This window comes from Lynx canadensis, chromosome D1 (assembly GCF_007474595.2).
Source record: "Lynx canadensis isolate LIC74 chromosome D1, mLynCan4.pri.v2, whole genome shotgun sequence".
Taxonomy (NCBI): Eukaryota; Metazoa; Chordata; class Mammalia; order Carnivora; family Felidae; genus Lynx; species Lynx canadensis.
In genome coordinates this window covers 49135784-49159860 of record NC_044312.2, presented here as the reverse complement: position 1 = coordinate 49159860, position 24077 = coordinate 49135784, and the positions used below count along the sequence as shown (strand labels likewise).

At 40.9% G+C, this 24077-nt stretch overlaps 1 protein-coding gene across 2 annotated transcripts in view; it reads right to left on the bottom strand.

Moving 5' to 3' along the window:
- The window catches only part of DLG2 (discs large MAGUK scaffold protein 2), a 780826-nt gene that overhangs the window by 64851 nt on the left and 691898 nt on the right, over positions 1-24077 (bottom strand). For both annotated transcript variants that reach the window (XM_032595102.1, XM_032595101.1), the window contains one exon: positions 1888-2064. In XM_032595102.1, coding sequence (XP_032450993.1) covers positions 1888-2064 — 177 coding nt within the window. The remainder of the gene's footprint in view (positions 1-1887; positions 2065-24077) is intronic.

The window sequence follows — 24077 nt, the reverse complement described above, 5'->3', positions numbered from 1 at the left end:
TACATGTCAACATTAGAGTCACCAGACAAACTTCTTTTTCAGGCTAGCTGTAGTATGGTTGTTAAGATGGTTTTTATCCAAACTAGGGGAGAAAGCCAACTTAAGAATGACCACCAGCAGGTGGAAAATTACCTCAAGAGGCATAGCACTGGGAATGTTCCTTGTGGGGAAAATGATGTGTAATTGAACAAATGAAGGGCTACTGACAAGACTGGTTAGAATCACAGAACCTCTGGGTTGGAAAGGGCCCAAGAAATCATATAGTTCAACACTCTATCCAAACCTCGCATCCTCGATGCTAGATCTTCTATTACCAGAATCACCTGGATGGATTTACAAACACATACAGATTTCCAGGACCCCCTCCAGATGGACTGAATTAGAATATGTGTGTGTGTGTGTGTGTGTGTGTGTGTGTGTGTGTGCGTATGTGTGTGTGCGTGCACCCACAGGCACACACGGAGGGGAGGGTCAGAGAGGGAGGGAACAGGCACATCTAAGCTATTTTTTAATATAAAAAATTTTTAATGTTTATTTATTTCTGAGGGAGAGAAAGAGAGACAGAGTGTGAGCAGGGGAGGGGCAGAGAGAGAGGGAGACACAGAATCTGAAGCAGGCTCCAGGCTCTGAGCTGTCAGCACAGAGGCTGACCGAGGCTCAGACTCATTAGTTGTGAGATCATGCTGAGCCACCTAGGTGCCCCATATCTAAGTTTTTATAATGCTCCCTTGTTATGAAAACTATTGTTCTAGTTTGCTATCTTCCCAGGTAATCCATACCATCTCTACACAGCTGACTAGTAAAAGAATTTCTTTAAAATAAGCCGAAATCTATTCCTTCCTCGACACCCCACTTTTGTCCTTGGGGCCATATTCAAGAAGATAGCTCTTTCCTCTACAGAGCAGCTTCTCAGACAGCTCTGATGGATTAAATCAAAGCAGACCAAAATGCATGTTGCCTTGACTTTTTTTTTTTTAAGTAAATGGAAATGGAGAAACAGAATATAAACTAGTGCGGAGAGTCCATGCTTTGAATATATAACCTTTGAGAAAACACTACAAGTCATAGTTTAAACTCAGAATGTCCTCTCAAAGCAATGTCAGGCAACTATTCTGTGCCAAAAGGACGCTGGTGGGAAGGAAATTCCTCCATGGTGGTGATGACTGGAAGCTACTGGGACACATGGGAGAGGTGGCTGTTCTGAAGTATATTCCTGCCTTTCAAAAGCATAGTGGAAGAAAGGCTTGGAAGAGAAAGAGCATGGTGCTCTTGACATACAGAACTGATTATCTGAGTGAAAGTGGGAGTCGTGGGGTGGGTGGGGAAAAGGAGTAAGGAAAACAGTAAAAAAGTGATAAACCCAGTCTTAGGCCTCACCCAGATGTTCCACAGCTCATATTCCAAGCATCTGAATTTGGCATGAAGGGTTTTAATTTTTCCCCCATCAGTAGTTGAAGGTAATACATAGCTAGGACCTTTGATTAGTAAATTATACTTTATGTGGCTTTCACCTGACCTTTCTGTAAAGCTATCTGGTAAATCTGAACCTCTGGAATAACACCTCTGAGTGTTTAAGTCCGCATACATGCTGATAAGATAATCTTGAACATGTGGATGCTGGTAAATGTTTTAGGGAGGTGGTGGAAGCAGATCCCCTTTCTTGCTTTATGTCTTATCAGAGTCACCAGCTTTTGTAAATCTCTAATATGAAAAGAACAAGAATACTTAATTCATGTCACCTGTCACCACTGACAATTTCCCTGCAGACTGACTATCCCACTCAAATGGTTATTTTATAAACAGTTTGTCTTATCTTCATCTTCCTTCATTTCCACTCCCTGGATAGCTGAAAAGCATACAGTCTGAAATAGAAAAGGCAATTCTTACCTCCGTTTGCTAGGGATGACCCCCATCTCTTCACTGTCCCCTTCCAGTGTGACTCTTCTGGCTTGCCACCACTCATCATCTGAGGCGTTGATAACATGGAGAATATCTCCATACTTAAAACTAAGTCCTTGACTTGGCAGCCCACTGTCCTTGCTCTTGTCATAGTCAAACATGGCTCTGTAGAAATGACAAGAGAGAACGTTGTTAAGAACCTCTGGAGCACAGATTTCAGATTCATCATTTCGATTACCAAGTCTTGCCCTGAGAATCCATCATCCATTTGATACCAGCTCCGAGGCCTGACTCCCAGGACTGCAGTCCACATTCCCACTGCTGTGGTCACCAGTTAACATTGGTTCCTGCTTCTCCTTGGAGGCTGCAGGGACAGCCTACAGACTCCTAAAGCTGGGGTACTGCTTCCTTTCTTGGGGACCATCATATGTGGCAAGGTGATAATGGGAGATGTGGAAACACCTGAGATGTTTTCCCTCCCACTACAATTGAAATTTAAAAGTCACTAAAAAGAAGGAAATAATGAAGAGAAACATGGGCATCTTTGTGAATGAAACATTTTGTGCTATGAACAAATCCTCTCAGATGTATGTATCAGTTCACAGAACTCTTTCTTTTATAATAGGGAGAAACGGTAACAACTTAAGTGTCCACCCATAGGCGACTGTGATCCTTCCACCCACTGGACTACTGGACCATTACTGAAGTAGAAAGGTTGCAGTTCCATATCTATGTTGTGAACCTGAAACTAATATAACCTGTATGTTCATTGCACAGGAATTAACATTTTTAATAAATAAACTGCAAATTAAAACCACAAAAGCATAAATAAAAAATAAAACAAATTGAATGGTTGTAGAGGTTAATAAAATAACATGAATAAGTGGTCAAAATGCAACAATAAAAATATAATTACTCCTATGTTTATGTGTATGTATACAGATAGATCAAAATTATATGGATAAGACAAACCTTTTTGCTTCCACAGAAGGCTAAGCCTACTTCAGCACTGCATTCATCATTCTGAATTGTAATTCTTGCTTTATGTACCACGTTTCCCTCACTAAAGAACACGTTCCCTTTGCTGAACTGAACACTCTTATATGTATAGATTGGTGGGGCAAGGGAATTGCAAATAGAATTGAAATGATCGCCAAGACCTTAGTAGCTAGGTGTTGCCTTAAGTAGCTGACAGTTTGTCTCAAGTCTTAGATTGCCTACCTCCTCTCATATCCCCCTGCCCTCACAAACCACCACTGCACACATACAATTTCTCAGGAGAAGCAGATTTTGCCACCTCTCTGCTTATTTCCCTTTGATTCCATTCTGAGAATTTCCTTAGAGCATAACCACTATGCAAGCAAAATTAGATAGATCTGGGGAACAGATTTTTCTAAGATCACTGAGGACCAAGTATGGTTCTTTTCCTTTCTTCTTCTTTTCCCCCCCTCTCCTCATGAAAGAAATGTCACATCTGCTGTCATGGCAACCAAAAAGAGCTGAAGACAGCATGTAGAACTCTCAAATACGGTAGAAAAATCTGAATTACTTGCAACACAGCTCTGTCTTCCATGAACTCTGTACCCAAGTAATGGAATAGGAGGAGAGTTTCTCCGTCTAAGTTCCCAGAATGACTCATTTCCACCTTGACCATCTGCATCTTCCCTACTGAAGACTTTGGCAAAGCTCTACCCAGGTGAAAGGGGGTTGAGAGAGGGCAGAGGTCCACTTCTGACACTGTCACTCCTCTGGCTGGGTGGTGTGACATAAATTAATTAACACTCATAAGCCACAGGTTTTTGTAATGCAAAATTAGTCCAATAACTACTTTCAGACAGAGCTGCTATAAGCATTAATAAGACATATGAGGCAGCCAGCTCATGGTGAGTGCACTGTAGCAGCGTGTAGCAGAGCGGTTAAGAATAGACTCAGGGGTCACACTGTCACGGTCATTTCCTAATTCTACTGCTTCTTACCAGTTATATAGCTGGTTTTCGGCATAAGCTACTTAACCTTTCTGAGGCCTCAGATTTCTCATACATAACAGTTATGATGACAACAGCAATGGTAACAGTACCCCCATCATAAAATTGTTGCATGGATGGAATGTCACGTAAGGTAATACATGTGAAATAGAGCACACACAGCAATGCCTGGCACATAGTGACAATCATCAAGTTTCAATTGTTATTATTTTCTTCGCTGTCCCCTTTGAGTGGATATCCATAAAAATCCTTTCTATAGATTCTACTCTGGGTTAACATAGTAAGCTTGAGACTGCTATCCTTAAAAAAATTTTTTTTAAATGTTTATTTATTATTGAGAGACAGAGAGAGACAGAGCGTGAGCAGGGGAGGGGCAGAGAGAGAGGGAGACACAGAATCTGAAGCAGGTTCCAGGCTCTGAGCTGTCAGCACAGAGCCCAACATGGGGCTTGAACTCACAAACTGTGAGATCATGACCTCAGCCGAAATTGGACACTTAACCGACTGAGCCACACAGGCACCCCAAGATTTCTATCCTTAAAAAGACCTTCCTACAAGGGTGGCTCATGGCTGACATCTGGGAAATTAGATTTTGGTTCTATTTCCCATTAAGAATGGCTCACCATGCCCAAACTGTGTATAAACAACATTTAAGGTGAACATTTGTTTTTCTTCTGTGAATCTGGAATTGTGGTATGTGCCAGGCAGTAGGTGACTACATGACCAGTCCCCCATATAAACCCTGGACCGTGAGGGGCGCCTGGTTGGCTCAGTCAGTTAAGCGTCCGACCTCAGCTCATGTCATGATCTCACGGTTCATGAGTTTGAGCCCTGCCTCAGACTCTGCTGTCAGCACAGAGCACACTTTGGATCTGGATCCTCTGTCTCCTTCTCTCTCTGCCCCTCCCCCCTTCTCTCTCTCTCTCTCTCTCTCTCTCTCTCTCCCTCTCTCTTTCTCTTACATACATACACACACACTCTCTCTCTCTCTCACTCTCAAAAATAAACAAACATAAAAAAAGATAATAAAAATAAAACAACAACCCCCCCCCCCCCCACCGAACTTTGAGTCTTTAATAAGCTTCCTTGTAGACAACATTTATACCTGCTGTCACAATTTGTTGCTGGAGGAATTAGGCATGTCCCATGTGACTCCACTGGGAGAAGGCTCTTGGAAGCTTGCGCCCAGTTTCCTCTGGATTTTGTCCCAAGCTCCTTTCCCTTTGCTGATTTTGCTTTGTGTCCTTTTCTGTAATAAATCATAGTCCTGAGTATGTCTATGCTGAGTTCTGTGAGCCTTCCCAGTGAATCATCGACCCTGGGAGTTTTCTTGAGGGTCCCCAACACTCTATAGATTGCAAATCATTTTCATATACACTACCTCATCTGTGACTCAATCCATTCTGATAAAGAATGTATGATGGATACAGCATTATCCCCTTTTTACAGATGAAGGATAGACTAACCTCAGCATACATGGCTTAGGGTCAGCAACTTCAGGCTGCAGCTTGGGTCTCCTGACCCAGAGTCCTGCTACAATGCTCTTCAACTTGTTCTCCATGACCCCCCCCCCCCCCCGAAACCTGAGAGGTGGTGACAAGGTGGCAAGGATAATAACCATGATGGCTACCACTCCTTATGCTCATATTAGGTGCCCTGGCACTTTGTATCCATTGTCTTATTTGACATCATAACAACCTGAAGGTAAAAATTAGTATCCTCATTTTACAGATGAGGAAAGCAAGCTCAGGACGGTAGGGCACCTGCCCAAGGTCACATGTACACATGTGGTGGAGACTGCACCTAGAATATGGTCTGTCTGGCTCCAAAATCCATGTTCTTGGACATTTCATTGTGAGGCTCAGTTTTCCAGCCTGTTATCCTCTGGTCTTGCTCACAATTTAGCAGTACCAGGAGTTTTTATCCTCCCTTCAGGGCTGACCATCCTCTCCCACCCTCCCCCCCAAATCCCCAAAGCTCCCTTACTGATCACTTCTTGTCCCAGTATTTTTTAAAACAAAATTTAAATGTTTTATTTATTTTTGACAGAGCACAAGTGAGGGAGGGGCAGTGAGAGGGGGACAGAGGATCCAGGGCGGGCTCTGCACTGACAACAGCGAGCGATTTGGGACTCGAATTGCAAGACCATGACCTGAGCCTAAGCTGGGCGCTCAGCTGATAGGTGTCCCTATCACAGTGTTTTTTTTTTTTTTTTTTTTTTTTTTTTTCCTAAGGGTCTTTGAACCTCTGGTTTAGCACCAGGCTCTTTCTGGATGTCAAGCCATCAGGAAAACTGGCAGGTGGCTGTCAAGAAGGCAGGCTCTGGGGTGAGACTGCTTGGGTTTGCAACTTTTTGACCATGTGAATTTTAAGCAAGTTACTTGGCTTCTCTGGGCTCCAAGTTTTCTTAACTGTAAAACTGGCACATAATAACAGCACCTACCCCAAAGGGATGTGGTGAGGATTAAGTAAAATAATATATGGAAAGTACTGTAACAGCAGCCTGGCACTAGTGATTGCTCAATAAATGGTAGTTACTATTACTCTCATAATTGTTTTTCTGAAAAATGTGCTGGCCTTGACTCAGGGAATCTGCTGGGACTGTGGCCCTTAGTAGCTGTCTTGTGGACTGTGTACAAAAAACATCTAAAATATCTCTCCAACCTCAGAGTCCAGTTCAGCACTGGGCACAGAGTAGACCCTCAGTGTCAGTCCGTGAAAATGTTTCAGATGAACTTTGAAAGCCCCGCTTCTCTCAAGCCTGTGTCCTCATGTGTAAGGGAGGGGAGTAGAGACTGTTCTGGTGGTCCTCACCGGGCCAGACATTCAATCTACTGTGCTCTGTTCTAATTCCCAAGAATCCTGGAGGGAAGGTTTCCCACTCCTGCCTTCAGCCATAGGTATCCTCGCAGAAGGGGCTCACAACACGTTCTTCCCGAGTTTTGTTTATCTCAGACAATCTGCCGCTCTAGGATTACATGGATTTCAGACTTGTCAGGCCCCTGAAAACAAGCAGCTGATACATTTCAGTGGCTTCTGGCTCCTTTGGATATTAATGGATCTTCATGTCTGGGAAAAATGTTACAGTGCCCCATCACCTAATTTAAAAAGCGGTAAGCTGTTTTTAATTTGTTTTATGTGCTAATTCATCAGAGCAACTTTTATAAAATGCCATTAAGACTCACACTTTCCACCCAGGGTGCTTTTAACAAGTCCATTAGACAAGTAGAATTAGACAGGAATAATGCAATGACTCTCCCATCTCTCCTGCCCCTCCTGCATTTCACCATGCGGTGGCCCTTTGCCAACTGGGGAAGTCTAATAAGGGAAGTGAAGAGCTGCTCATTCTCATGGCTGTGTCACAAGACTGAGACACCTGACAATTGATGGAATTTGTGCTTCTTAAGTAGCCTACAACGTGTGAAAGACTATATTTTTACCTCATCCAATGTACTGGCCAGGCAAGGCAGCATCTGGATTATATGCCAAGGTTTGGAGAGAGAAGAGACCTAGGTTATGTCCCAACTCTGCCATTCCTGCTTGTGAATTTGGGGCATGTTACTTAACTTCCTAGATGATCTCTTCACCAGAGATCATCATTCCATCAACTATGAAATGCAGAGAATGATGGTTTTAAGTCAAAAGATTGTTATGAAAATATCACTCTAGGGTGACGCATGAGAAATGCCCAACACACACACAGAATGAGTTCCACTTTGTTATTATTCTGACAACAATTTTGCCAGGTAAGCCTTTTTTATCTCATAAAGGAAATGAGACCCAAGGAGCTGAAATGAAAAAAAGCTAATAAGTAGCAGAACCAGGATTCAAATATAGATAGATGTGTCTGAATCACAAGCCCATGCTCCTGACTGTAGAATTCAGCCTGGAATTTCTGATAAGGAATGTTGTCCTTAGACCTCATCTCCAGAGATTTCATGATTTGGTGATTGCATTTATAATGACACCATGGACTAGACATGAGGGGAGAGGCATGAGTAGTTTACTGAGTGCACAGTTAGTTCTCACAACTACCTCACAGTACATGGATTAGCCTTGTACTGCAGATGAGGAAATACAGACTTAAGCAATAATGCCCAGTGACATACCAGCTAGCAAGTGATAGGGCAGGACTGAATTCAAGACCTGTTTGCCTCCATCATTTATGTTATTAAAAGCAAGTTGCCGTATTTAAAAGCCTTGAACTAAAGCCTAATTACCAGTTGAAAAATCCAAAACCAAAAACCAAAAACACCCCCAAAAAACCTAACCCTCCCACCCCCAAAAAACCCTGTCTGACTCTAAGGCTTGTGGACTTGCTACACCAACCCATGTGTTGTTTTTGCAAGGAACCCTCTCCAATCAAAACCACCCATATTCTCTATTGGGCTTAGACTGCAGTAATATTTAATAGTCATGGACCATAAGAGCACATGTGTTCTCTGTGTTGTTCAGAGGACTGAATTTTGGCTGACCCACTTTAAGGCTGGTATAGCAAAGAATCACAAGGGTGAAGAGAACCCCCAGGACCATGCCGGTAAGAACTGGAAAAATTACTTGATGTGTCTTGTGGTTATCGAAAATATGGTAGGGAAAATAATTCCCTAACCCCTTCTTTGCAAGGATGTCCACACCTCAATCCCCAGAGCCTGCAAATATGTTACCTTATGTGGCAAAAGGGATTTGCAGATATTATCAAAGTTAAAGGTCTTAATATGGGGAGAGTATCCTTGATTATCTGGGTGGGCCCAATCCAATCACACGAGTCCTTAAAAGTAGAAGAGAAGGCAGAAGAATAGGTCAGAGAGCTGTGACATGAGGGGTACATGACTGCCATTACTAGACTCGAAGATGGAGGAAGGTAATTTGTCATGGCAGCAGTAAAAAACTAATAACAGAGGACAAGGAAGAAGATGGTTTACTAGAAGGCAGGTAGAAGGCAAAGGCTACCAGTTTGATGATCCTGTTGAAGATTCTTTGGAATAAAAACAACTACTCAACAACTATAATAACAGCCCACTAAATGCCTATTATTGGCCAGCCATGTGCAAAGTACCTTTGTTTTACATAATTTTATCTTACTGAATCCGTGTAAATAGCTTATAATAGAAGTATGATGATTTCTACTTTGCAGATAAAAAACGTAAGGCTTTGATTTGTTAACACTTATACTTTATCCAATTATCACAAAAACCCTATGAGATAAATACTATTGTTCTTATGTTCAAATAAGGAGACTGAGGCACAGAAGTGCAGCCTTTTCTTTCTCTGAGGTTGTAAAGCACTTTTCTTGCACCTCTCTTGGGAAGCCTACAATGTCCAGTCTTGAATGGGAATGTGTTTTACCTCCTTTATTGGATTAAAAGCTACTGAAGGTCAGAGGCTCCCAGGTACAGCTTCTGCACAGAGTCTTTGTAGATGCTTTATAAATGAACAAATTGAGGTGCCTGGGTGGTTCAGTTGGTTAAGTGTCTGACTTTGGCCCAGGTCATGGTTTCCTGGCTCGTGAATTTGAGCCCCACGTCAGGCTCTGTGTTGACAGCTCAGAGACTGGAGCCTGCTTCGGATTCCATGTCTCCTTCTCGCTCTGCTCTCCCCAACTTGTGCACACATGCTCGTTCTCTCTCTCTCTCTCTCTCTCTCTCTCTCACAAAAATAAATAAACTTAAAAAAAATAATTGAACAAATCAACCAGTAGGTTACTTCCTTCTGTGGTGTGAACTTGTTTGGGCTACAGAAGACTTTGTTTCCATGACAAATTTAAGACCCACGAAGTGGAGTGCTTTGACCCAATTTCCTTAGTCTTCTGAAGTTGAGGCTTCTGCCTGATTAGAGGAGACTTGGTTCTCACCTCTCTGTGCAGCAGGAGAACGAACAAGAACAGCGGAAGATAAAGTCTGCTCTCTGCTGCATCCCACTGTGCCTGACTTAAGTGGATGTGTTCCGTTGTTGATGTAAGCAGCTGAGGATAGTGTAAAAAGTGTAGACATTGGAGTAAAAAGACACACTCAAGTGAGTCCACCTCTTTCTAGCTGAGTGTCGCTGAGAAAATCTGTGGATCAATCTGAGCCTTTGTTTATCAATGAATGGGTTTAATCTTTCCTAGGTCTCAGCATATTTGGAGAGATTGAATGAGACAACATAGGAAAAGTCTTTAGCACACTAACTGCCAACCAGTAGTTCCTTTACTTCACCCCTTCCCTACTATGAAAATGAGAGAGTTATTTCTACAAGTATTGGCAGGAGATGATAGTATGGTGTTTTTAAAATACAATATAAAAATACACATATAGTAAACTTTCTCAAAACATTTTCCCACTGGGGGGATGTGGGAAAGGGATCTGCACTGGGAGGAGAGGGATCTGTACTTTAGGTGCTATCATTTTTTAAATTCAGCCATTCCCAATAGTTTTTCCTTCTTTTTATTTTTTTTAAGTTTATTTATTTATTTTGAGAGAGAGAGCATTCATGAGGGAGAGGCAGAGAGAGAGAGTAGGAAAGAGAGAATCCCAAGCAGGCTCCGCACTGTGAGCACAGAGCCTGAGTTGGGGCTTGAACCCACGAACAGTGAGATCATTACCTGAGCCAAAATCAAGAGTTGGATGCTTAACCAATTGAGCTACCAGATGCCCCTAGTTTTTCCTTCTTAAAAGCATTCATTTGCCCATTCATGAATCTAATAAATGTTTCAAAAATAGAGATGGCACCCTGCAAGTAGATAGAAGCTTGGATGGAATTAGGAAAGCAGGACTCTGGTTCTGGCTTCAACGTAATCTCACTGTATGATCTTGTGTAAATTTCTTTATCTCTTTGGGCTCCAGCTTCTATGTAATCAACAGGCCAAAAGCACTTCTTGAAGCACGTTCCAGCTATTATATTCTATGCCTTGTCTAGCAAGGCACTGTTGCAGACTCAAGTTAACCTTCCACGTTGCTGGGGGCGCCTGAGTGGTTCAGTCAGTTAAGTGTTCGACTCTTGATTTTGGCTCAGGTCATGACCTCACAGTTTGTGAGTTCGAGCCCTGTGTTGGGCTCTGCTCTGACAGCATGGAATTTGCTTGGGATTCTCTCTCTCCCTCTGCCTCTCCCTGGCTCGTGCTCTCTCTCTCTCTCTCTCTCTCTCTCTCTCTCTCTCTCTCTCAAAATAAATAAATTAACATTAAAAAAATCTTTCCATGTGGCTGATAGTATGTGTGTCTCTGAGGATTGTGTTTGCTTTGTGAAAATCACTACTCTGTGTCATCTCCTCCACCAATCCTAGAACCTCTTTTCCCCTCCCTACACCCTCACTGGGAGGTAAACACCCCTCTCATATGCTCTTATATCACATTGCATTGTGACTTTTAATCTTTGCAAATTCTAATTTGTATATGCATGGGGGGAAGGAGAGGCTCATATTCATCCTATCCCCAGGGTCTACCACAAAGCAGATGTCCAATAAAAGTTATTTTTTGTTATTAAATTTGTCACCTATTCTTCTCATAGGGCAATTCCTGGAATTCAGTTGTTTGCATTCTTTCCTAGAAGGCAGGGACAATTGGCAACAATAGGTAAGAAAAGCCTGTGCAGCATCTGGCATTGGGCTCCCTATCTTTCTTAGGACAATGAAGATCTGTGTAATTTTCCTGTCTCTCAAGTCAGAACACGTTCATCTCAGGGAAGAAGGCAACACACAGCTCTGTATAGACTACTTTTCATGTCTCCTCGAGGAGCCATAACATACATACCCCTGTGGATCAGTTATCATATCCAGACCGACTGAAGTGTACTGTGGCCACTTAATTTCCCATCTATTTCAATAATGAATTAATTGTCCATGGTGAAAAGGGTGGCTGAATCCACCAGTGGAACAGTCTTAGTGGATAACACATTAGCTTCTGTCAGTCCTTGCCAAGAGAGCACTAAGACGCTGTCTTTGAGTGATTACTGAACACAGTAGGACTTACAATGTGCCAGGCACTGCTCTAGGTATTTATTATCCATGATTCATAGATACTCCTTAAAGTGCAGGCATTATTCCATTTTATAGAAGGGTAAAAATGCACTGTGGTATCACATGGGTTATGCCATGTGATCATTAATAACCTTATAAGGCAGGTTTGTCCTCTGGAAAGATACTCTTCTCGGGGTGCCTGAGTGTCTCAGTTGGTTAAGCATCCAACTGTTGATTTTGCCTCAGGTCATGAACTCATAGTTCGTGAGATGGAGCTGCATCAGGCTCTGCACTGACAGCGTGGAGGCTGCTTGGGATTCTTTCTCTCCTTCTCTCTCCATCCACCCCCCTAATATATAAATAAACAAACTTAAAACAAACAAACAAAAAGATGCTGTTCTTATCATGCCAGACTGTTTCCTTCTATGTTTGGAGGATATTGGCAAACTGTCAATTTCTACTGTACCCAATGGGTCAGGCAGTAACTGTCATGACTGGAGATGGAATTAATTGGGCACCAATGAGAGGTCCTTACAGCCTGGGCCTCTCCACAGTTGTGGCAATTTGATGATAATCAGCGAAGAAGCATTACTTCCAGGGGCAACAACTCTCTCTCTCTCTCAGCCTCTCCTGAGTCATCAGTGCTCTCCATGCCTTAGGGACACAGTGTGAGCAGACTTCCTGTGTCCGGAGGCCACTGTGTTGATCATTTCAGACAAGTAATCATTAGAAGCTCCAGGGACGGGTCACACTCCAGCCTGCTTTCTTTCTCAGGGCGTCCTAGCAATCTGTCAGGTTGGTTTACATGGCAGTCCCAACTGACAGGACCTCATCTGAGGGAAGCAGAGGCAAGTCTGAACCTACCCAAAGGCAGGGCTCCACAGACCATGGCGGATGGTACTTCAGATTTCAGGGTTGAGTTGAGGCTGTAAAAATTAATCATCTTAAAACCATTGTCTTTTCCCCCAAATGCCATCAGCCAGCTACTCGGAAATTGAAATATGGGAAAGGGAACATGACCAGGATGAATAGCCCAGGCTTTATGACAGTTCTGAAAGCTTTTATGTTCTGGCCTTGTTTATCAGGCAATCAAAATATATTAATCAAGATATTACATAAAGGCTGACAGAGCCCTGACTGCAGTCTTTTGTTTCTGATCCAAGATAAAAATGTATATCAATCAGATAGTCTTGGGTTCAAAGAGTAGCTCTGCCATTTAACCAGCTGTGTGATTTTCATCTCTGTCCCTGGGTCTCCAAAGATGCAAAAGGAGGGACAAGATCCCTGTCCAATAGAGTCCTTATGAGAATTACACATATAAGACATTTTAGAACCTAGTAGGCTCTCAATATTTGTTAACCAAGTCTAAAGTCTAAATTCCTTTCCTGTAAATTCCATCCCTTTTTTCTAGTGTTGCTCACTAGAGCACAAACAAAGCAAGCCTACCTCTGCTTTCCAATAACACTTTAAGTATTTACTGACTGACAAGTAAGATCAGTTGGCTTGCCACCTGGTTTAGAAGAGATATTGGAAAAAGTTCATTTCTCTCATGAGCATATGGAAAAGGGAAGAAAGACATCCAAGAACATTTGACATGACTACTCCAAATCCTTAGTGGTAGTGTATCAGGGTTGGTAATGAAATTCATATATCACGAAACCAGACGTTTGGACAAACTTCTGAGCTCGCTTTTTTGTCTACCAGTTTTCAGAAAACTGTATGGGAACAACAGGCCTGGATTGAGGGAAAGGATGACCCAGAATTAGGGAAAAAGTCACCTCAAAATCTCTCCTATGTCCATAATGCTCCCATTATCACTTTTTGAATGAGGACACATAAGATAGAAGATGGTTCCATTCTCATCCAGGTAAAAATACTGAGTTCAGGATGTAATTTAACTTCCACTTATGGATATGAGATAATAGTCATTTAATGCACTATCATTTACAGGGTGCCTCCTATATGCCAATCACTGTGTTATTTGCTGAGGACTCAGCAATGAACAAGGGGCTTGCTTCCTGTTCTTACGGATCTTAATGTTGGGTTGAGAATAGAGGTAAGGGCATATTTATTCAGCTACTCACACATTCATTTATTCATTCAGCAAATATTTATCAAGCATGTACCAATGATGATATTAGGAGCTTGGGGTCTATCAGTGAATGAAAACAGAGAAAAATTCTGCCTTCATGGAACTTATATTTTCATGAGAGGCCATGGAAATCACCACACAGCATAACAGGAGTTGATACTTGCTATGGAAAAGGTTAAAAAATAGGGCAGAGTAAGGGGTATCAGGATTTTTAGACAGGGTAGAACTGCGGTAGTGGTGAAGGTTGCATTTTTTGGGTGGGTGGGGGTGATCAAGGTAGGACTCACTGAAAGACAGCTGAGGCAAGGCTTGAAGGAGGTGAGGGAGTTAGTCATGAAGATATGTGAGGACAGTGTTTTAAGAAGAGGGAAAAGTCAGTGCAAAGAACCCAAATATAGTTAGAAGTCAGTGCAATATATGCTATCATATGAATTAGTATGGGAGGCTACAGGATCATAGAGCAGGAACCCCCATCAGGTGCTCAGAAAGAGCTGATGAATGGATAGTTCTCCCAGATCTACTAGCCGAGAGGCAGCAGCACACCTACCCACCCCACCCAGCTGAGCAGGTGTGTCCTTCAGGCATTCTCCTATGGGAACCTCATCTCTAACAACAGTCATCTCACACCTTGGGGATTTTGCTTCTTCCCTCAGTGTTTCCTGCTTCCTGCCTCTCTTTGGAAGCAGGCATGTGAGCGGGGCCATGGAAAACCTTCCCTTCTCTCAGATGCTCTACCACAACTCACACCATGCAGGGGGAGTTTTTCAGCCAAGAATTTTTCTTAACATTGTTTAAAAAGTCAAAGCACTAACTAGATAGAAAAAAGAATTTTGTAAATTTCAATCCTTTCTATGAAACCCATAACTTTCTCTGCAACCCCTGTCTGAGTCTATCCAGAGATAGGCTGAGCCTATTCCTTCTCTGTGCCAGGTTGTTACCTCATACAAGGTCTTGTGTTTGCACTCAGCAGGCTACATTTTAGTTGGTTTGCTGCGGATCTGTTTTCTCTTCTAGACTTCTCAGTTCCTGAGGGTTAGGACAGAGTCTCATTCATCTGTGTATCTCTTGAATGGAGCATGGAGCAGGAGGTGCTCACAACACAAGGCTAAATGGAATTGAACTGAATTCAGAACCCACACTGTGTGACCTTGGGAACATTACTTCATCTCTTCAAGTCTCTTTTGGTTACCTCATCTGTAAAATGGGATTAAAAATACTATATTTTATCAATTTTAAGATGTACCTTTTTTCATTTCCATCTCTCTACAGTTAGGATGCATTGTATCTTACCATCAGTGCCATCTCATAATTTAATTGACAATATCTCTCCTTTCTTGGGATGTGCAGAGTGCATCTTACAATCAATGACAACCTAGATTCACTGGAAAGTGTAGGAACTGTCTCACAGGCTCTTGTGAGGATTAATGAATTATGGATTAAAAAGCCCTCAGATCAGATCATGAGCTGCTCTTATTGTCATACATTATGGGTCACATAGGGTCATCCCAACTTTTACTCTCCTGTGCACATTTTTCTTTTAAATAACCCCCTGTAGTATCCTCTGTTCAGTGACTGTTCAGAAAGTGCTGACAGGCCAAATGCTGGGCTGTAACCTGACTTGCTTACGGAGAGCTCTGTTCAGCATTTTTGCTTAGTTGAATGATGTGCCTGTAGGAAATTCCCCAGCTCTTGTGAGTAGTTTAGGAATTTAGGGAAAGAAGATGGAACTAATGATATCCAGAATATTAATGTCTATGCTTTTAGTCTTTATAGTTTCTGTGAATATTAGTAGCATTTACTCCAATAGCACAACTGTTTAGTGCTAATGTTTTCAAGCTGGGGCATTTTCTGTATGCCTAGTGTAAGTCCATCCATTCATTCATAGTCTATTGAACACCTACTACATGCCAGGTAACAGGACAATGGGAAACTTCCCAGCTCTGCCATTTACTTGTGCTGTGGCTATAGGCAATGTTTAAATTTTGTTTCTTATGAACAGATTCTTGTGTAAATTAAAGACTAATTCCTGCCTGCTATGAACTGAATGTTTGTGTCCCCTCAGAATTCATATGTTGAAACCTTATCATGGAATGTGGGGCCTCTGGGAGGTAATTAGGATTGGGTGTGGTCATGAAGGTGGATTAGTGCCCTTAAGAATCATAAAAGAGTTTGCTTTTTCTTTCTCTCTATCATGGGAGGGTACACTGCCATGGGAGGGTACAATGCCATGGGAGGGTACAATGGCAGTCTGGAACCTGGAAGAGGGTTCACCCCAGAACCCTCCCTGGATCTCAGACATCTAGTGTCCAGAACCATGAGAAATAACTTCTGGTGTTTATAAGCCACCCAATCCATGGTTGTAGCAGCTTGAAATGATTAAAATACTGCCTAATAGACATTGTTGAGATTAAATGAAGTAACACATTTAAAACTCCTGCAACATGGTGCCTGCTGCATAGAGACATGGAAAGCTGCAAGAATAATATGTACTGGCAATGAAAACTATGTTATAACTCAACTTTCATGGAGTGCAGGAATTAGTTAGTACCAATTTGCCTTTATATTAATATTGATCTATCTGTTTAACATTTATGTGGCTCTTACTAAGTGCCAGACCTGGTGCTAGTGTTCTATTGGCAGTAAGTGCTGGGGGAGCTTGGTGTAGAGATATTTTCATGGGCTGGAGTGATGGGCAATGGGCCTTGCTCTCCCTACTGCTGCTGGCGTTCCACTTGGTAAATTGATCAGATAGTCTTGTGGGACTGCTCTAAGGCAGCCAGTACATAAAACTTTTAAGTGTCTGAAACTATGCATTCATTCTTTTAGTCATAGTTAATGGGTGCCTATTGTGTGCCAAGGTATTATACTAGGTATTGGTATTATAGTGATAAACTAAGAAAAACAAGGTCACTTTTGGAATTTAGAGGAAAGACAAATATAGAAGAAATAATTACCAGTATGACACATCTTAAAAAGCACATGGGAAAATAACCCATCAGAGTATGTGGTGGAGAGAAATAGAACATACCCTGGAGAGAATGAGTTAGGGAGGCTTCCAGAGGAGGTGCTGTCTAATCTAAGTCCTGCAAGATGAGCAGATACAGTCAGAGAAGATTTATATGCAGAGGCTCTGAAGGAGGAAATAGCAGGCAGTGAATCTGAAGGAAGACCAATGTCCTGGATGGGCCAAGATGAGACCAGAATGAAGGAGAGGATAGTCCTGGAGGGTCCTGCAGGCTTATGAAACACACTTTCTTCTCCTCACAGCAACGGGAGGCCATTAGAGGATTTTAAACAAGATAGTAAGATGATCAGATTTGCATTGAAAATATCTTTCTGGATATAAAGTAGAAAGTAGATTAGGCAAGAGCTAATGCTGAGACCCCAGATAGTGGGCTGTGGTAGTAATCCAAATGATGAGGACTTGACCAGGCTGGTGGTGGTGGGATAGACAGAAGTTCCAGATATTTCCTTTAGCCAGTGTCTCTCTCACCATAATCTTAAGCAATGCTTTCTAAGTTTTATTACCAGAACAAACCTTTTTTTTTTTCTTTAGAGGAAAGCTTCTAAAAACATAGCAAATATCTGATTGAAAACAGAGAGGAAAACTGGAACTTTTGGCCTCTCTTCCACTCCAAATGTGCAGTAGCCCAAAGGCCCCTAAGAGGAACCCTGGGGCTCCTTAATTCAGAGCATGAGTACCTTTAATCTAGTACATTAGTTACCAAGCACTTTAAAGTGAAGAAACTTCTTTCTTACTGATGTCATGACCCCCCCAAACCCACTTCCAATTCCCACAGGTGTCCATTCACTTTCAAAATGAAATCTTGACATAAATTCTTCTTGGAATATTTTGGGAGAATTTAGCAAAGCCTCTTTGAGATAACTAGAGAAATACCATGGTATTCTGAACTCCAATTACAGAACTCTACAGGATGGAACTGTGATTAGTTCTAGCAAAGAGTAAATAGCACTACTCAACAGAAGTCATTTCTATAGATATTTTTTGCACATGTTTTGAGGAAAAGACTCCTTTCTGTTCTCAGAGTTTGTTTATACCGACAAGCAGGGCATAGTTCCTTAGAAGAAGAGAAATTTTCTTGTTAGAATGTCAACACATTCATAAAGAACAAGAGAAAGCTCCCCAGAGGAAGTCAGCAGCCCACCCAGTGAAGTATGTGTATGGGATGAGAACACTTTGATGGGCAGAGAAACATTTCTTTTAATGAGAGGAGGAAGGAATGAGAAATTGCTGCTTGATACCATTTTTGCATATTAGTCATGGCTGGGGTTTGATAAAGAAGGAAGTGGGAATCCAACTTGAAGTTGGCCAATCAGGCCTGACAGAAGTATGTAAATTGGGCAGGAAAGCATGAGAGGAACTTGGACATGATAGTTATTCCTAGACCAGTGGGCATCCAGTGGAAGGCCAGCTGAGATGATGCTGGGAAAGATGCTGGATGAGGAACTAGAGGTGAGAAGCATGTAGACTGACCCCTGGATATTGGCCCACAGTAGGGTCCACAGCTCCAATCAGTAGCCCATAAGTGAAGCCATGACTGCCCTTTCCCTTCCCACAGTCCCATTTTCAGCAATCATAACATTGTCTGGGAGCCATCTTGGGAATAGCCTCTGTCCTTTATTTGTTCTCGATGCACTCTCTCTTCTCATCTAGGTCCTGTTATTTATTAAAATGCTTCTTCAGTGTCCCAAGTATTGTGCTCAGTGCTGAAGATAAAAGATGAGCAAGTTATAATATCTTTGCCCTCACACAAATGTGTGTCTAGTAGGTGAGACAATAATGTAAGCAAATCAATTAGTTTATTAAATGCAACAGAAGTATTACAATCTATAGAGGAAAGCAAGGGCTGCCCATTCTGAATGGCATGACAGTCCCCCATAACGACCCACTTCTACTGGACAGGCCAGGTCTTGTGCTCTGCAGGATCACAAGCAGCTTCTGATAATTGCCAGGGGTTAAGCCACAGACAAAAGGAAAGGTTTTGTAATCCAAGTTATGGGCAACAACTTTTAAAGCTGGAATTCCATTTGTCTTTAGGAAATTTCTATCACCTCTGATTTCAACAGGGTTGGTTATTTGATATAAGTTTCAAAGAAATATTAATCCTCTAGATTCTGCATCATGGCCATACATTCTTGTGTTGAATCAAAGGTTAGAAACGATAAACAAAATCTTCAAACAGGCTTATGTATTTCATCATTGAGTTTTAGGCATAACAGCAACTGGAAGTGGAATAATTAGGTAAGATGAATGCTTGATTCCCATCAAATTTGCCAAAAGAGAGCAGGTATTAGATTTTGAAAAAATGCCCTCCAGACTGGTAATTTGGGGTAGTGGGGAAAAGGATTTCCTGTTTTACAGATGGATGAACATCCTAAGGGAACCAACTTATTGTGAAGTTAATCTAAGTAGACTCTTTGGCAAGGAAGAGGCTCATTGCCTAGGACAGATTTAGATCAATTCTGGCAGGAAGGAATATCCACAGGGGCTGTTTCAATTTCATTTAATCAGTTAGAGAAGACGGAGTTACCTAACATCAACTGGGGAGGATATGGAATCTATAAAATAGGGAGAAAATATGTATTTGAGTGAGGTAATTTGTTTGATAATTCACAGCGATGTGGGCTTTATAATTTCACAGTAAAGTTGCACAGTTAATGATTTTTCTAAATTGGCTCTATGGTAGTCTCTCACTGCAAGGTTTCTCGCTGTGATTTATGATGTTTCTTTCCTCTCTCTCATTGTTTTCAAAATGATATATTTAATAAATAACTCTTTGGATGGCTTTAAATAGTTTTCAGTAATAATGTTTTGATAAAACTGTTAGAAGTTTCTTTTTAATTTGTATTTTATTTTTGTCTTCTGTCAATCTTTTTTGACATACAACATAAAAATACCAGTTATGTATTTTTTTCCCAGGTAAAGATGCCTTAGTCTGTCTATTATATGATAGTATGGGGTTCAAGAGAGGAGGGAATGAGAAAGGAAACTAATAGTTATTGAACGCTTGCCATTGGTTAGCCGCTAGAGTAGATACTTTTCATATGTCGACACTGAATAATAACAGCACTGTGACTTTGTTATGAATCTCTCCATTTTATAAATTAAAAAAAGCAAAGTTCACAGATACTGACAATAGTTACCTAGCAAGTAAATGGCAGAGTTAGGAATTGAACCCAGATCTGTCCATGTGGCTCTCCCTCCCACAGGCCTTCAGATCGAAGCACTGGCAGCCATTTGTAAGGAGATCTCTCCAAGTTCTACAGATAAAGGGTAATTTTGGTTTTCCTAAAAGGTCACAGCCCTATTATTTGTACTGTAGCTCGGCAGTAAGGGTTTCCTAGATGTACAGGTCTGTTTGTTAATTATTATTTTCAAGAATAACACACTGTGCTGACAGTTATTGACAAAGCACTTTCACATATGTCATTCAGTCCTTATGGTAGCCCTAAAGAATAAGCAATGTCATTCCCTTTGATTTACACAGAGACCCAGAGAAGATGATGAAGATGATAATATAAATAGCTATCATTTACTGAATTACTACTAAGTACAAGGCAGTGTTAGGAACATGACGTAATTTAAAAAAACACACAGAAATTCTGCAAAGTTGGATGTAGTAGTTCCATTCCATAGATAATAAAACTGAGATTCTAAGAGTCGAAGTGAATTAATGGTCCCACAGCTAGAAACTGGTTGAGTCAATATTCAGACTAGGGTCTTCAGGCTGCATATCCTTGGCCCTCTCCTCTACCTCACAATGAACATGACAGCGGGGAGCATTTTTGGTACACTGAGACTCACTCCTTGTCAGCATTTTTCTTCACATAAATATCATGCATGGTTGACCCTGTGATGGCCCCAGGAGGCAGTCATTTATCCTTACCTATCTTGGTGAGTTGTTAGATGGTGAAGCTACTAGGAGAGACATTCAGTTTGCTGAGACCTCTGAAAGAAGCCTGAGCTAGAAACATAGGCTGTAAACTGGCAATCACTACCAAGGCTATCACTATCATTATTTGAATAATGAGAAGAATGTTTAAAGAACAAGACAAATTATGGGATTTAGTTTATTTTTACTATTGTGCCAATAGAATTATTTTACATTGTTTCTATGCAAATAAGCGCACAGCTTAGAACTATCTGTGCTTTCAGTATATTGAAAGAATAAATAAGGAAAACATGTTAGAGGACAACGTGGGGAGGTTTAAGTAGATTTTTCCTTTTCTCCAAAAACTTTGGTGTTCTTCCTTGTTTCTTCTTATTCTAATTAGAAATCAAGGTTAAACTACATGGACCAAACCTGTACAACAAATTCCAGTTCTTCACATTTCCTTTGTATTTTACGAATCTGCATTTGGTCTGTAGGATCCTGCAAGTAGGTCATTCCCTCCAACTGGGGAGTTGGCAGTAACATTTGCTCCCCAATTCTTTACTACTGAATTTAACTGAACTTTTAAATTAAAAGTTCTTTGATCATCTCCTTATTGAAGCTGTGATAGATCTTTTAAATAAAATCAAAAGCAGTTTAGGATGCTTGTGATATAGTTTCTTAATAAAGAAAATCACTTAGAGTATTAACATAACTGTAAGTGAGGATTTTGAAAGTTCTTGCTTTACTTTATCTGCTCTCTATATTCTAAGGATTGCAGAAGAAATTGTAAAAGTACAACCTTTTGTTAACACAATGAGGGTACTGGGGAAGAGGGATTGTACTGAGTTACTTTTGTGTAGCAACTACTATGTGATAGGCTCTCTGCTAAGCAGTTCATAGCGATTATTTCAAGTTCTCACAAGAACCCTACAAGGAAGAAGGCTTTTATAATTATCCTTGTTTTATACAAGCGGAAATTGAAGTCGAGAGAGATTGTTCATCTGATCAAAAATGAAAGCTTATCTTACAGAGTCATTGTGGGAATTAAATGAGATTGTGCTTGGCATGGTGCAAAGCTGCTGTTTAAATTAATACTCATCTTATCTTGATCCCCCTTTCAATATTACTCTCAAGCATTTGCTACCTCTTTAGCATTTGGGTTCTTGAAAGAATTTCAATTTAGCATTTGGGTTCTTGAAAGAAATTTGGGTTCTGAATGAAAACTGACAGTGACATGATTCACTGTTTTGATTTATCAAACAGCAGATACTTGGTCTGTTGGCCAGAATTTGTTGATTGCTCACCATGGACCTGTTCCAGCATATTCTTGGAAATTGTAAGACAGTCCTAATTATTTGCATGTCTGGGGGTTTTCTATGATAAAATCATTGGTAGATATGTCCAAGTTGGTTATGGTAAAGTTAAGATGTCTGATTGTCTTCTTGTGACAAGGTAAGGTATTAGTTGTGATCCTTTCTTTAAACTTCCACCCAATCATTTATTTTAGCAAAATGTGAGGTTCAATAGGTGAAAATTATAGACATTTTCAAGAGTCCTGAGGTACTGGAATGGGGTTCAGAAGGCCTAGATCCCAGTCAAAACTCTCATCCTAATTGCCTGGGTGGCCCTGCTCAGGGCACTCCTCTGCTCCTTGCTTCTCAAGGGTGTTACTTATAAATTGAGGATGTTGTACTCCAGGATCTAAGTTTTCTCTCTCTTTTTTTAACTTGGTATCATGAGTCAGAATCCCTTGGGGGATAGTCTGCTGGTGATATTAGGGAAAGTAAGGAAAGAAGTTTGGTACCTGTACTTCTGGATCTTTATTTATTCAGGGACCTAACTTCCCACCCACTGAAAGAAATCTTTTTAAAAAGTGATATAAGCAAGACTGTTTGCATTAATTATGGGTGTGTTATCTACTTGTTTTGAGAGAATTGATTATTCTTTCACAAGAATTAAAATAGCTCCATTTATCATGTCTTATAGGGCCTTCCCTTCATCATCATCATCATTATGCTAGCCAAGATAGAAGGGCAATTGGTCACAAACAGAAGAACAATTAATTTTCTTCTGAATTGACTGGATGAAGGAAAGGGATTTGACTAAATATGTTTTAGTCACAGTCTACAAGGAATTTCACTTCAAGTGGCCATTGTGCTTCACACATATACTAAGCCAAGGAATTTACACAACTGTATCATAATCGTACAGTTGATTGTCTCTCCCAATGGCTGGTGAGCTCCTTGAGGGCAGGGATTCATCTTAATGACTGTGGCATCACCAGTGATAAGCATAATTTCTGGCACTGATCCCTTGTTATAGAATAATTAAATGAACCATCTCTAACTATTATTTGATTTTGAGACCATGCACCCAGAGGTCACCTTCAGTACTTGGTTACATCCAAAGTTATATTGCAATGATTGTGCTGAGGAATCAGTTCAGACTGTAATCTGGAGCCTTCAGAAGGGCTGATAGCTGCATCCTTAACTCACCACTCAAATTGGCTACTCAGAAAATGAACCAAAGACATTACACCTCCTCTTCTCTCTACCTTACTGGCTTTGGAGCTATATACAACACTTTGATTTGCATCCAGAAAATTGAGAAGAAAAAGGCAGATAGCATAATAAAACAGGGTCTTTATGAAGTCCTTGTGCCATTTTAAAAATATAATAACTTTGGCTGAGAATGTGATAGACACAACCTATAAATCATATTTAAAAACAAAATGAATTTTCTAGAATTGGTAGGGATTTCTGCTCAATGTAGAGTATGTAGTAGCACATTTTCCACAGAGTGTTCTGTCACTAAGTAAGTATTCAAATGCTGGATTAAACGTTGTTTACTACAGGGCCTTTAAGAACCTTTAATACAATCGTTTGCATTGTGAATCTACAAGAAGGGCATATAATAGGCAATTATTTCACAAACATTTGTAACAAATGATTTTGAAGAGTACATCTTAGGAATTATGGGTTTAGTGCAACTCAGACACTTCATAGGTAGGAGTACTATACAATGGTTCACCAAGTAAGGAGACTTCTTCAAGGGTATTCAAATATAGTACCTTTTATAAAGCTGGAAGTAGATTTTTAGGCAGTCTGGTTCCCAGCCAAGAAAAGTATACCTATTTCCACTATGCCACTTTATAGTCCTCCACTGGCCAATGAGAAAACTTTCTGCAGTAGCAAAACTGTCTCTTCTGTTTAAAGAAGCCCTATTTACCCAATAATTATTGGTGTTTTTAATGCAATGGGTTGCAATCACGGA